General features: G+C 29.9%; 1 protein-coding gene across 1 annotated transcript; it reads right to left on the bottom strand.

Annotated features, from left to right (window-relative positions):
• Positions 1–726: 726 nt before the first annotated feature.
• Positions 727–1,269, bottom strand: LOC132601642 (uncharacterized). Its single transcript, XM_060314718.1, has one exon. The coding sequence runs from the start codon at positions 1,267–1,269 to the stop codon at positions 727–729; it is 543 nt and encodes a 180-aa protein (XP_060170701.1).
• Between the last annotated feature and the right edge of the window lie 10,894 nt (positions 1,270–12,163).

Here is a 12,163-nt window from a genome sequence, read left to right as displayed (position 1 = left end):
TTGGCATACACAGAAGTGACTGTGATTTGCCCATTACCAGTGTTGATAGTGCATATGAGATGTTGCTCAGTATCGTGGATAATGTTACACTCCATGAATTCATCACACAGGATCCAGATCTTGTTAGAACAATTGGCATATGCAAATTGAAACCCCAAACCCCTTCTATATTTGTCAATTTTGGTGTTTCTGCAGAAAGGTTCCTGAAGAGTCATGAAGGTGATTTTATATTGTCTTTTGAGTTGATTTAGTCTGTCAAAGGAACCCATAGATTTCATGCCTCTGATATTCCATGATAGAGCACTGATCATTTGATATCTGAGATTGCCTTAACCCTCCTAGTTGAATTTCCTGCATATCTGTAACTTTTTCCTCCTCTGCCTCTATATGTTGAGGTTTCCCCTCTTGGTGATAAGTTGACCCTATCAGTTATATCTCCAAAAGCCTCATCAACTTCATCTGTTGGATGGTAGTCAGTAAAAGCTTCTGATAGACTATCTGCAACTGCATCACTGAGTCTTTTGGACTTCATCATCTTCTGATTCAGTAGCTGAATTATAAGATGATTCCTATTCTCCTTGTCCTGTGTCATCCTCATACTCATCACTGAGAATGTCATCCATGTCTTCCTCTGTGTTGTTGTTACTGCCTTGCTCTGTGATTTTGTTCCCCTCCCTTTTGTATTTGTCCTGGTGTTGTTTAATTATTTGTCCCTCAGATTCTGATTCACTGTGTTCTTCTTTTCATCTGCTCACTAACATCCCTGTTGTTTTTTCTTTTTTGCTTTTCTATTCTTTTGGTCATTCTCTTGCTCATGTTGTTGTTGTTGTTCTCCTGTTCCAATTCTTTGTGAGTAATTCTGTATTTGTCTGCTCTGCTACTGTCTTGTGTCCTTTTGTCTCCCTCATTTTGATAGTTGTTGGTCTTGTTATTGATATTATTGACCCTGTGCCCCTCCTTTTGATACATACTGGTCTTGGTGTTGTTGGTGATATCTTGATGTTGTTTCCTAACCTCGGCATTGTTGTTGGTATTTTCTTTAGATTTTGCTTTCCTTGTATTTTCAGCTTTTGTATTAAGGTGAACTGTTTCCTGTTGATCTTGACTTTGCTGTTTTTGTGTCCTCTCTTTGTTGTTGTCGTTGGTTTCTTTCATTCCTTGTGTTATATCCTGTTTTTGTTGTTGAATTTGAGCCTTCTCTTGGATCTCCTTCTTGCCCTGTACCTTCTTGTTGTTAATACTGTTATCCCTATGAGTCTGGTCCTTCATATTTTGTTGTTGCTCCTTGTATCCATGATCCTAGTTGGTTTTGGTTTTCTGTCTATCAGTCTTGTTATTTGAAACCTCTTGCTTGTTGTTGTTAGTGTTATTTTGATATCTTTCCTCTTTCTTTTGATTATTGTACCTTCCTTTCTTGGTAACTCTAGTGAATCCATCCTCATTGATTTTGGCTTCTTGTTTCTACCTTTGTTTGTCTTCCAAAATTTGAGCTTTGATTCTGTCCTCCCTTGCTTTGTTTCTGCAGATTTGTTCTTTATGCCCTTGCATTTTACAATAAACACAGTAGTCTGGAGCATCTTCATACTCAACCTTGAGCCATACCCCATCTTCAGTACCATCCAGTCTGTTATAACCCAACCAGATTTCATCTTGCCTAGGTTTAAGGAGATCCACCTCCACCTTTATCTTTGCAACATTACCCCTAGATTTGAAGTAAGTTGCCATATCAGGAGCCACAGCAGTACCCACAGAGTTTAGAATTCTAGAAACCAAATCCCATCTGAACAAGTGCCACGGTAATTGATGAATTAAAATCCAAACATGAGCAATTGTTGTCTCCTCTTCAGGTTTGAAATCAGGGCTCCATTTAAGAATCTTCATAGGAGATTCACCAATGTGAATAAAATTCTTAAAACTAATGTGATTGAAGTCTAAAACGTTACCAAAATCCAAATACACATGTTTCTTGTCAAAGTAAGCTACTTTCACAGGTTCTTTGAGATGGTATCTAGTTTTAAAAATTGTCCTAATTTCTTCCATAGACGGTTTTCCTTTAATGAATTTTCCAACTATAGTGAGTTTACATTGTTCAGCAAGATTAACGAAATAGTCTTGTGCATTAAAGAAAACAGCTGGTTTACCGAGGTGAGTACCATATTTTATTTCCACCGGAGTGATGTCTTTGGCCTCCTCAACAATTTTCATTCCCACTGTAGCAGCAAAAGTTGGCTTAGATATACCTTGTTCGTCTGGTTTTTTGTTCAACACTGGGTTAGTTTTCACGATCTTGATTTCCTCTTTGGTTTTGGCTCCCATTACAGTGTCTTCTTTACGGGTGCTAGATTGCTTGGGGTTATCAAAATTCGAAGAAATTTTCGGGAAATCTTCTTTTGGTTTTGCAGGGGCATGAGCGTATTTTGATTCTAGGTGTTTGGATTGGTTGTTATCAGCGGCTTCTTCTTCCTCAGTGGTAGAAACCTCAACATAATCCTCTTTTGGAGATTGAATCTGCTCTTCATCACCTTCTTCGCAATGTTCCGAGAATTCAGCTTCATTGTTTTTTTTTTCTTGATTGTTCTTCTTATATGTGGAATTAGTAGTTTCCGCCATCTTTGGGTTGTTGGTGGTGGTTGAATTGCCAGTAATTTGATCGTTGGTGGTGTTGATTGGGACTTCAATGTTACCGTTAGGGTTGTCATTACTATTTGGGGTTAAATTGTTTGGTGGGTCAGGTGGGATCGCTGGTGGGTGGGCATTAGCTTGCCCACTTAAGTCACCAAAAGGCATATGTTTTAGTGAGAAGTCAGAGAAAAGATTAAGAGAGAGAAATAATGAATACGAGTTTGGATGAGAGTATAGTGAGGGGTTTAGGACACATCCTGATGCTAATAGTTGCTAGAAGCCTAGAAATGGTTACCAATTGCAGGAAAGAAATATTTCTAAAGCAATTCTTTAAGCAAGGGATTCACTTTCTAATTCATCTTGAGCTACGAGAGGCTAATTTGTGGGATAGTAAGAGATGGTATTCAATGATAACAAGCTACATTCCATGCCAAAATAGTTGAACTTCTATTTAAATTTTCAATGTGCATTTGAATGCTGTTTTAGTCATATTTTTAGGATGTTTGGTGATTTACACGTTAACTTTGGAACTGGGGTTGTGTAAACATGTTTTCTCTCTACAGTTATTGCTTTTTATTTGAGATGACTGCTTTTTTTACTCTTAAATAGTTTTGGTCTTCGATGTTGGGGTCTGAACCACTGAGATTGCTTCTTCATGTAAAAAAGTTCTGAGTTTACATCTTAGGTAGGGTGTTGTATGGTGGTGAAAAACTTAAAGGCAATTTTTCTGCAGTAGTCGTACCACTTGCAATTGAAAAGTTGAGATTGTTTTTCCAAAATGATAAAATAGCGTCATTTGTTCAAATTACAGAAGTATTATAAATTTAAAATTTTATGAGGACGTGACAGTCTTTTACTTTTTTTAGTCAATACCTTCAACAATAGTTCTTTGGTTATAATTAGTTTATGCAGTTCTGATTTTGTTCGATTATTTGCAACTTATAATATATAGGAAATTATTTAAAACCAATTCTAGAAAGTTTATTAGAGATTTACTAAAAATTGTACTTTGTAACATATCATGCAATATACTTTTAATGATTATTTCTTTTCTTTATTTTACAACACATTTATCTGCTCTCATTTTTTGATTGTTTTCAAATTTTTTCTTTATATTATCTTAAGAATTTCAAAAGTCATTCTTTCTAACTTGTGGTACTTTTTGTATTCAAGAATTTTACGTTACTAAAACAAGAGGAAAAGGCTATTACTTAATGCGCTCACTCTTTTCGACAATTAGGGAAGCTAACTATCCATGGTTAAAATGGAGAGAGTGTCAACTCTTGTGATGATGCAGATTATCTTTAGTCATTATTGTACAACGCACATCATTATTTACGAGCAAAAGGAAAAGAAGCTTTCTTTTTAATTTTTTATTGTAGCAAAACATGTATGATTAATTCAATCAAGAAAAGAAACTTAATTTGACGAGGTGAACATAAATCCAACATTTGATTAGTTTAAAGTTTGTGAAAAACACAAGTATAGTTTAATCAATTTCTTATTTTATATATTTATATTTTATTTGTGTTTATTTCAAATACAAGGTATACATCCTTCAAGAATAAGATTTCGACACAATTTGACACGAAACAAAAAACGATTTCAACCTAAAGGTTTTAAATTTCACCTTAAAGGGTACGAGGAGTTGGTCTTTCTAATGTTTTTTTTTTTTTTTTGTTGCTAATAAATTTTGTATTTTATTCTGCAAAGTTTAGCTTCTCAATAAATGACTAACAATTATTTAAGTATTTTTATTTGTGAGAATTAGTATGTTTAAGATGAGAAATAAATTGACGTATTTTCTTTGATAAACTCAATGTTATTTTTCTCATGACCGCGCTTGTTTCCCCAGTATCTGATAAAATTGGATCACTGATAACTTTCTTTTCCTTATAGTACATGAGATCTCATTCATGCCTAAGACCCTTTTTCCTTCACTTTTTGCTTGTTTATTGCTTATGATATAAATTATGTGGTATAATTGTGTTTTGGGTTTGATCTTGCACAGGAAAATAGGCGGCTATAGGTTTATCTCAACAAGTTTGATAGAGTTCCTCAATTTTTACTGTGGACTTCTATCTTCTTTGGCAAAATAGGTTGCTATTGTATTATTGTTCATATATGTTATGCACAGATTTGCTTAAAGTTTTTTATGAGATAACGTAACTAGCTTATCCTTGCTTTTCTAATCCTATTTCTTTTGGAAAATAATCCTCAAACCTAAAAACCTAAAAGAACGTTATTCAACATACTTCTTAAACCTGTAAAATACTAAAAACGGATTACATGGCGAAAAGAGTAATAACATTGTTATAGAAATTTATAGACGTTGATGTAATTTGCCTTGGAAAACGTTAACTGAAGGTATTTTTGAAGGTTAAAAAACTTGGCCATATAATCTTTATCTTTGTATCTACTAATTTCGTTAAAAAGGTGAATCTCTATCTTTATATCTGTTTAATGAGGTTTTTGACAGCAAAAATCGAACTATAAGCTATTTACATTTTGTTTACCTGAAATAAAAAATTTATCTGTCGGTGGATATCGTAAAGTCAGAGGCTTTCAGTTTACCCTCGAACTATCGAAATTAGGTGGCACGTTGGCAGCCACGTCATTATTTCTTTCATGTTAGCAGTTTGTGTGGAGGTTTGTTGAATATAACGGTATATGTTGTCCCAAAATTAGACATCAGGGGTAAAATTGATCCCCAAAACTTAATGAAGGGTAAAAGTGGTCTATTTTCGATAGTTCGAGGGTATTTTTGACCCTTTTCTGTTAATTTTAGTAACATCCCCTTGATGAATAATAAGGTAAAATATTTATATCCTAAAGTCAATTTTAATTTTCATGACAAAAAAATAATTGTTTTTAACTTTTATTAAATAACTAAATATGTAAATTTTGATGAAATATCTGTACTGCGTGTACTACAAGAAAAAAAGGCAAAGTTTTCAATTTATTAGAGCATTAGACAAGCTGAAAAACCACATTATATTGATCGAGTATTTCAAGACGTGCTCAATAGACGATGAAACACTAATGTGTCTATACGAAGATAATTCCAAAGTATCATGTCAAATGATAATTGTTGGAATTGATATCATTAAGCCATTTAATATTAATACTCCTAAAACCTAAAAATCTCGAAGAGCATTCCTAATTGGGTAATACTAAATCCTATTCTACTAGGAACTCAATCCTATTTCTTCCCATTTTAAAAAATACTAATTTATTTCTTTTACAGTTGATATTTATGGACTAAGAGGTAATATTCTTTTGGGTATTTGTATTATATATCTTACTTATTCATTTTTTTTTATTTGGCCTTGCTATTTTATTAATATCAAATTATTTTTAAATAGACCCACAGTGTACTTTTCAACAAACATATTGAAAAGTGGAAAGATTTTTATCAAATACTTGATTCCTTTTGGGATAATACAACATATAATCTTATTGTTTAAAGGATTGTCTTTCCCAGGTCTTTATTTTATTAATATATATTCCATATGTTACATGTTGATAGTTACCGAATACTATTGAGTTGATCAAATAATATTTATGTACCTCATAAAATAAATAATATGTAATGTCAAATAACATTATCTAACATTTGTTATGATTGACAGGAAATAACGTACGAGGCACGTTCATAGAAGATAGTTCTATATATAAGAGGGAATGAGTGTTTTTTGTAGTCCTTACAGGGTTATATTCGTCATTTACCATAGTTCAAAATAGAAATTTGCCATATTTCAATATTTCTATGCTTACACATGGTTACAACAATTACCTATTCCAACTTTTTGGCCTCATTTATTTCTTAATACCACTTCCACTTGGACCCTGCTAATTGGTGACTTGTTTGACTTTTTGTGATCTTTTGTTGAACTTTATTGGGTTATTGTTATGTTATTTGTCCTTAATACAGTAAAATTGCAGAAACTTTACAACAAAAATTTCTTTTCCAATTAGAGATACATTTGTTTCATCATATGTGCTTACATCTGTTATAGAATTAATTTTAGTTATAGTTTTAAAAATCTTTTAATTTATGTGCTTTAATTATTACTTTTTATGTCCCGATTTATATGGCACGGTTGGAATTTCGAGATTCAAACTTCTAAATTTTGATTGTGCATCCGAACATAGAAGTTTTAAATTTTTTTGAAATAAAACTTATATATTTGAAAACTACGTAAAAAATACTATTAACAACAATAATTAACAATTTAAAAAATTTAAAAGGCATATAAACAAATTCCAGTAAAAAAAATGATTGACTCTCGAAATTCCCATAAATTGGACGAAGGGAGTTACTACTCTTATAAAACTATTAAGTAATCCTTTTATATATTACACATGATAAATCTGTCGAGTTCTTATATGATGAGCTTGTTAGTAATGACTTTAGGATGAATAATTAGAGTAGTGAATATAGTTTTGTGTTGTTTATTGATTTCAGCTAAAAATCGATGTTTGTATTTTTTTTTTTATCTCAAATTGTCTAGAAAAAAAAATGAACAAACAAACTTGGTTCCCCGCTTTAGAATGAGTTGAGAGATAATTTAATAGAAGTAAAAATACCCAAAGCGATAAAGAAAAATAGAGAAGAAATCTTGTAGACAAAATGATTTGCTTAGTGCTGTACCTTTTCAATTATTCTTGAATACCAAAATATCTTTCTACGATAATTAAGTTGGTTAGTCAATACTGGTTTAATTCAAAAAAAAAAAAAAGTGAAATTAATCCTGCATATAGTAAAGCTCAAGTCGAATTATTGAAGATTATATTCTTAAAAACTTTTAGTAAAATAAAAAGAATTTTTTTTATATCCTACATTTGCATTTGTTCGAAATAAAATGAAAAAACTCTAAAATAAGAAAAATGTTCATTTTAACTCCCAAATACTTTTGTATGATTAATTTATAGGAGTTTGTAGGAAACTACTCTTTTAACAACTTAATGTCACAAAGAATGGACCAAAAAAATAATTAACAATTTAACTTTTAATGTCGGTAAGCCCGGGCCAAATAACACTAGTGTATATATAAGAGAGGATCTCAAATTTTCAAGTCCTCACATGAATTTTTTGTCTCTATTTATCCCTAATATAAGTCTTAATTACTTGGCAAATTCTCACACATTTTTGTAAATTTTAAGAATGTTAAAGATTTTTATCAATGCCATTAAAAGTGATAATGCATGGAAAAGGTTGTGGCCCCCACAAAGCACACTCATGTATATTGAGTCTTTTATGTGAAAATATTACTGTATTAAATTTACTTTTAAACTATATTTTTCCTTAAGAATTTATTATACACATCTAATAATTTATTATGCCATTCAAATTTTATCATAAAACTGGCTTAATTATAGAGTTAAAATATTATTTATAATATTTTTTATTGATATTTTTTTATCATTTTCCATTCTCTATTTTAAATTTCATTCATCAGATTAAACATATTTTTTTAATTTCTCATGTAATTTTGTGTCGTACATGCTGTCAAATATAAGTAATTTACAAAGATTTCACTAAACGTAGGATTAAGTTTTAAATTTATAAAATAAACACAAATAACTTATATCATTACTGAATACTTTAAAAAGTATAAAAACAGTAAATTATAGTCCCACTGTCTCAATAAAAAATGTTCCAAATTATGGTAGTTAACTAATCAAATTTTATGTGCACACACATTCAACAATAAATTTATCTATAAAATTACTATATTAAAAGAGGAACCATAAATATTATTTCTATATATATTCTGAAAATGTTTGAAAAAACGGTAGTTACTTGTAAAAAGTATATATTCTATTTTTTTTTAATATTAAAATATTCTGCGAAGTATCAGATATTAATATCTTATATAACTTAGGACAACATAGTTAAGTTCGACATGAAAAAGTTATTACAATGTAGATTTCATAAAATCGGTCATTAAATTAAGAAAATGAAAAGAAGAAAAAAAGAAGAAGCTTAAAGTAAGATCAATTTAATTTCATTGACTTTTCAGCAAAAAAAACAAAATGTGTGGTTTAATTTGAAAGAACGTCTACAAAAGTATCTTATAATTATACGAAGACATTTAATTATTTATATTTATTTATAAGTTAACTTTATTGATTTCATCATATAACAATAATTTTTAAAGTATCAAACTGATGTTACAAAAACAGAGAAGCAAGAGCAGAAAAAAATTATATTTACAAATTTAATTTTCACAATTGACACTAGAATAAGGGAGGATCCAAAATTTTTGTAGTCCTCACAAGAATTTTAATCGTATGGTGTTGCTATACATGACTTTATTTTGTCTTTCCCTTGCCTATTAAACTATTATTTTTTGGACTCATTCTTTATCTTAAGTCAATTTTTATGTGGGCATATGTAATTGGTGTATATTAAAAGAAACTTTTTGTGAATTTTTTCTTGCTCTTTAATTCCTTCAGTTCATATTATATGATATTTTTAGATTTTATATTTTATATGAATAAATATTATATATATATATATATATATATATATATATATATATATAATTGAGAAGGTATTAATAGTTTCTTTTTACAAAATTTCTCATTATTTAGTAAAGTGAATTTTTACATAACTAAAAAATTGTAACTATATATAAGGGAGGATGTAATCTGTAGTTCTCAAGAGAACTTTAATCCTATAGTGTTGCTAGACGTGGCTTTATTTTATCTTTTCCTTGCCTATTCTCATTTTTTGGACTCATTCTTTATCTTAAGTCAGTAGTTATGTGCGCTTATGTAATTAGTGTATATTGAATTATAGTACAGGAACTTTTTGTGAATCTTTTCTTGTTCTTTATTAATAGTTTTTCTTTATACCAAATTTTCCATTATTTAGATAAGTGAATTTTTCTATAACCAAAAAATCGTATTAAATAGGTATTATTAATTAAGGTAATTTAGTGAAACGTTTCTTACTTTCTAGCCAAATTTAAAAACACTATATAATATGAACTGAAAGGATTATTAAATTACTCTTTACATTATTTGTTATTATGCATATTAGCCAAATTTAGGCAATCATGGAGCCACATTATCGTTTTGAACTGGAGCATTTATTAGATCTTACTATTTACTCTTGATCCCTGTATTAACTTATGTGTCATTTTTTATTTTTTCAGAGTCAATTTGACTAAGTTATGAAGCTAAATTGAATTAGATCAACTTCATTTTTAAATTAAAAATAGTATAAATTGCAATTTCAACTTAGAATTAATATTTTTAAGCATAAACTATATATGAAGAACTAAATTGATTCTTGGCGTCTAATTAATGAATTTATTGTTTTCCCCTTAATTTCGTCTAAAACTAAGATTAAAGCACCACATTTAGCTAGCACAAACTATCGTTACATGAAATATTATGAGTGAAATTAAAACTTAATATATACCAAAAGAACCATTTCTATCTATAAATACAAAAAATTACATGCTCACAGATTCATAAAAATGTCAATATTTTTCAATTATGATTTTCATCGAGTTGTAATTATTTTACATAATTTAAATTATGTTATTTTACAGAATGTCGAGTCGCTTGAGTCCTTTTGGTATTTGATAATTTTTCTGCCAAACTTCCTATCTCATAAATAATTTTTTAATTTTTAAATTATCTAATAAGTTGACTATAGAACATTAATAATAATGAAGACTTATCAACAATACATATTTAACGTGTCACTGAATTGTTAATTATGCGGTAAGAAAATAGATAATAGATTATATTTTTTAATTAAAATATTACTACATTTATATTTGAGGGCCTCAAGTAACTAGTAAGTTTTATATACACCCAAATTTCCTCAAAGAAATCCACTCAAATATTTCCAACCGAGATTTTAGCCTTTATTTTGGGATTGATTTTGCTTGTTCACGGGTTGCTTATATTTTTGTTAAAAATTCTACGACACCTTTGTGGGAAACTACTAATTAAGTCTAGACTAATGTGATGTTCGATTGCAAATTATGTTCTTTCCTCCAAGAGAATAACTGTGCAAAATCGAGAGTTTAATTGTAAACATAGAGGATGCAAGTGATCAACCCCAACTTTTGATTCCTTACACAATAATTAATATAAAATATTCATACCCCGTTTTATACCAACAAAAAGTGTGCGCTTGTTGTCTTGAAAGATTATTATCCAAAATTTACAATTAATGTTAAAATCTTCCAAATTTTCTTATAGGGAAAATAGTAGTTTTAGTCCCCGAGCTATTGCAATATTGTGATTTTGGTCCCTGTGTTATTCAATCGAGCACATTTAACTTTAATTAAATCAAGTGTGCTAAATTAGTCCTTGAAACTGACTGTTAAGTTTTCCGTCTGTCATGTATTTCTGCATTTCTTGTGACAAACTCCATTAATTGTTAATATTTCTCCTACCAAAACAAAACTGAGAAGAAGAAAAGGCACGATTTTTTCTTTTTAAAATTCTTGAAGAACATGGTCTTCATTTCACCATTTTAATTCTCCTACCAGATTGCTACCAGTCCGTTATCATTGCTCTTTTTACTAATATTGTTATTTTGCTTGTTGCTTTATCCATGTTCAACATTTTGAGCTCATCTTCACCGCCTAATATCCCCTTTTTTTGTCCAATTCCCTTTATATATAAAAATCATAAATATTTTTCTTTTCATTATATATAAGTGCGGTGGGGGTACGAACACAGCTTCCCCCACTTGCACAATGAGCTTCACAAATTGTACACGCATTGAATGTTTGTATCATGAGTTATATAACTTGTACACTTTATTCAATTATTTTTATATCCCACGTAGACATATGTCATAGTACTTAATATTTATTGCCTTCCCATGTATAGACGTATGCAATTCAATTTTAATTCTCCTACACAAATTTATTTCGTCCGTGCACTTTAATATGTTTACTTTTGACTTTTCACATTCTTTAAGAATTAATAAATCTCACGTGGATATATGTCATAGTACTGAATATTTATTCTCTTCTCATGTATACACGTGTGCACTTTTATTTTAATTCTCCGACACATATTTATTTCCTCCGTGCACTTTTACTTGTTCACTTTTGACTTTTACCGTTTTTGCTGAATATTTGTTTTCTTCCCATGAGCTTCACAAATTGTACATGCAATAAATGCTTGTACCATGAACTATATAACTTGTACACTTTATCTAACTATTTTTATATCCCACGTAGACATATGTCATAGTACTTAATATTTATTCCCTTCTCATGTATAGACATATACAACAACAACAACAACAACCCAGTGAAATCCCACAACGTGGGGTCTGGGGAGGGTAGAGTGTACGCAGACCTTACTCCTACCAAGGTAGTATAGACATATGCATTTCAAATTATAATTCTCCTACACAAATTTATTTCGTCCGTGCACTTTAATATGTTCACTTTTGACTTTTCATATTCTTTAAGAATTAATAAATCCCACGTGGATATATGCCATAATACTGAATATTTATTCTCTTCTCATGTGTACACGTGTGCACTTCTAT

This window comes from Lycium barbarum, chromosome 7 (genome assembly GCF_019175385.1).
Source record: "Lycium barbarum isolate Lr01 chromosome 7, ASM1917538v2, whole genome shotgun sequence".
In the NCBI taxonomy this organism is placed as follows: domain Eukaryota; kingdom Viridiplantae; phylum Streptophyta; class Magnoliopsida; order Solanales; family Solanaceae; genus Lycium; species Lycium barbarum.
This window is presented reverse-complemented; position numbering and strand designations above follow the sequence as displayed.

Bases quoted from the DNA above. Each gene is read 5' to 3' on its own strand.
- LOC132601642 (XM_060314718.1), bottom strand. From the start codon at position 1,269: ATGAAGGACCAGACTCATAGGGATAACAGTATTAACAACAAGAAGGTA.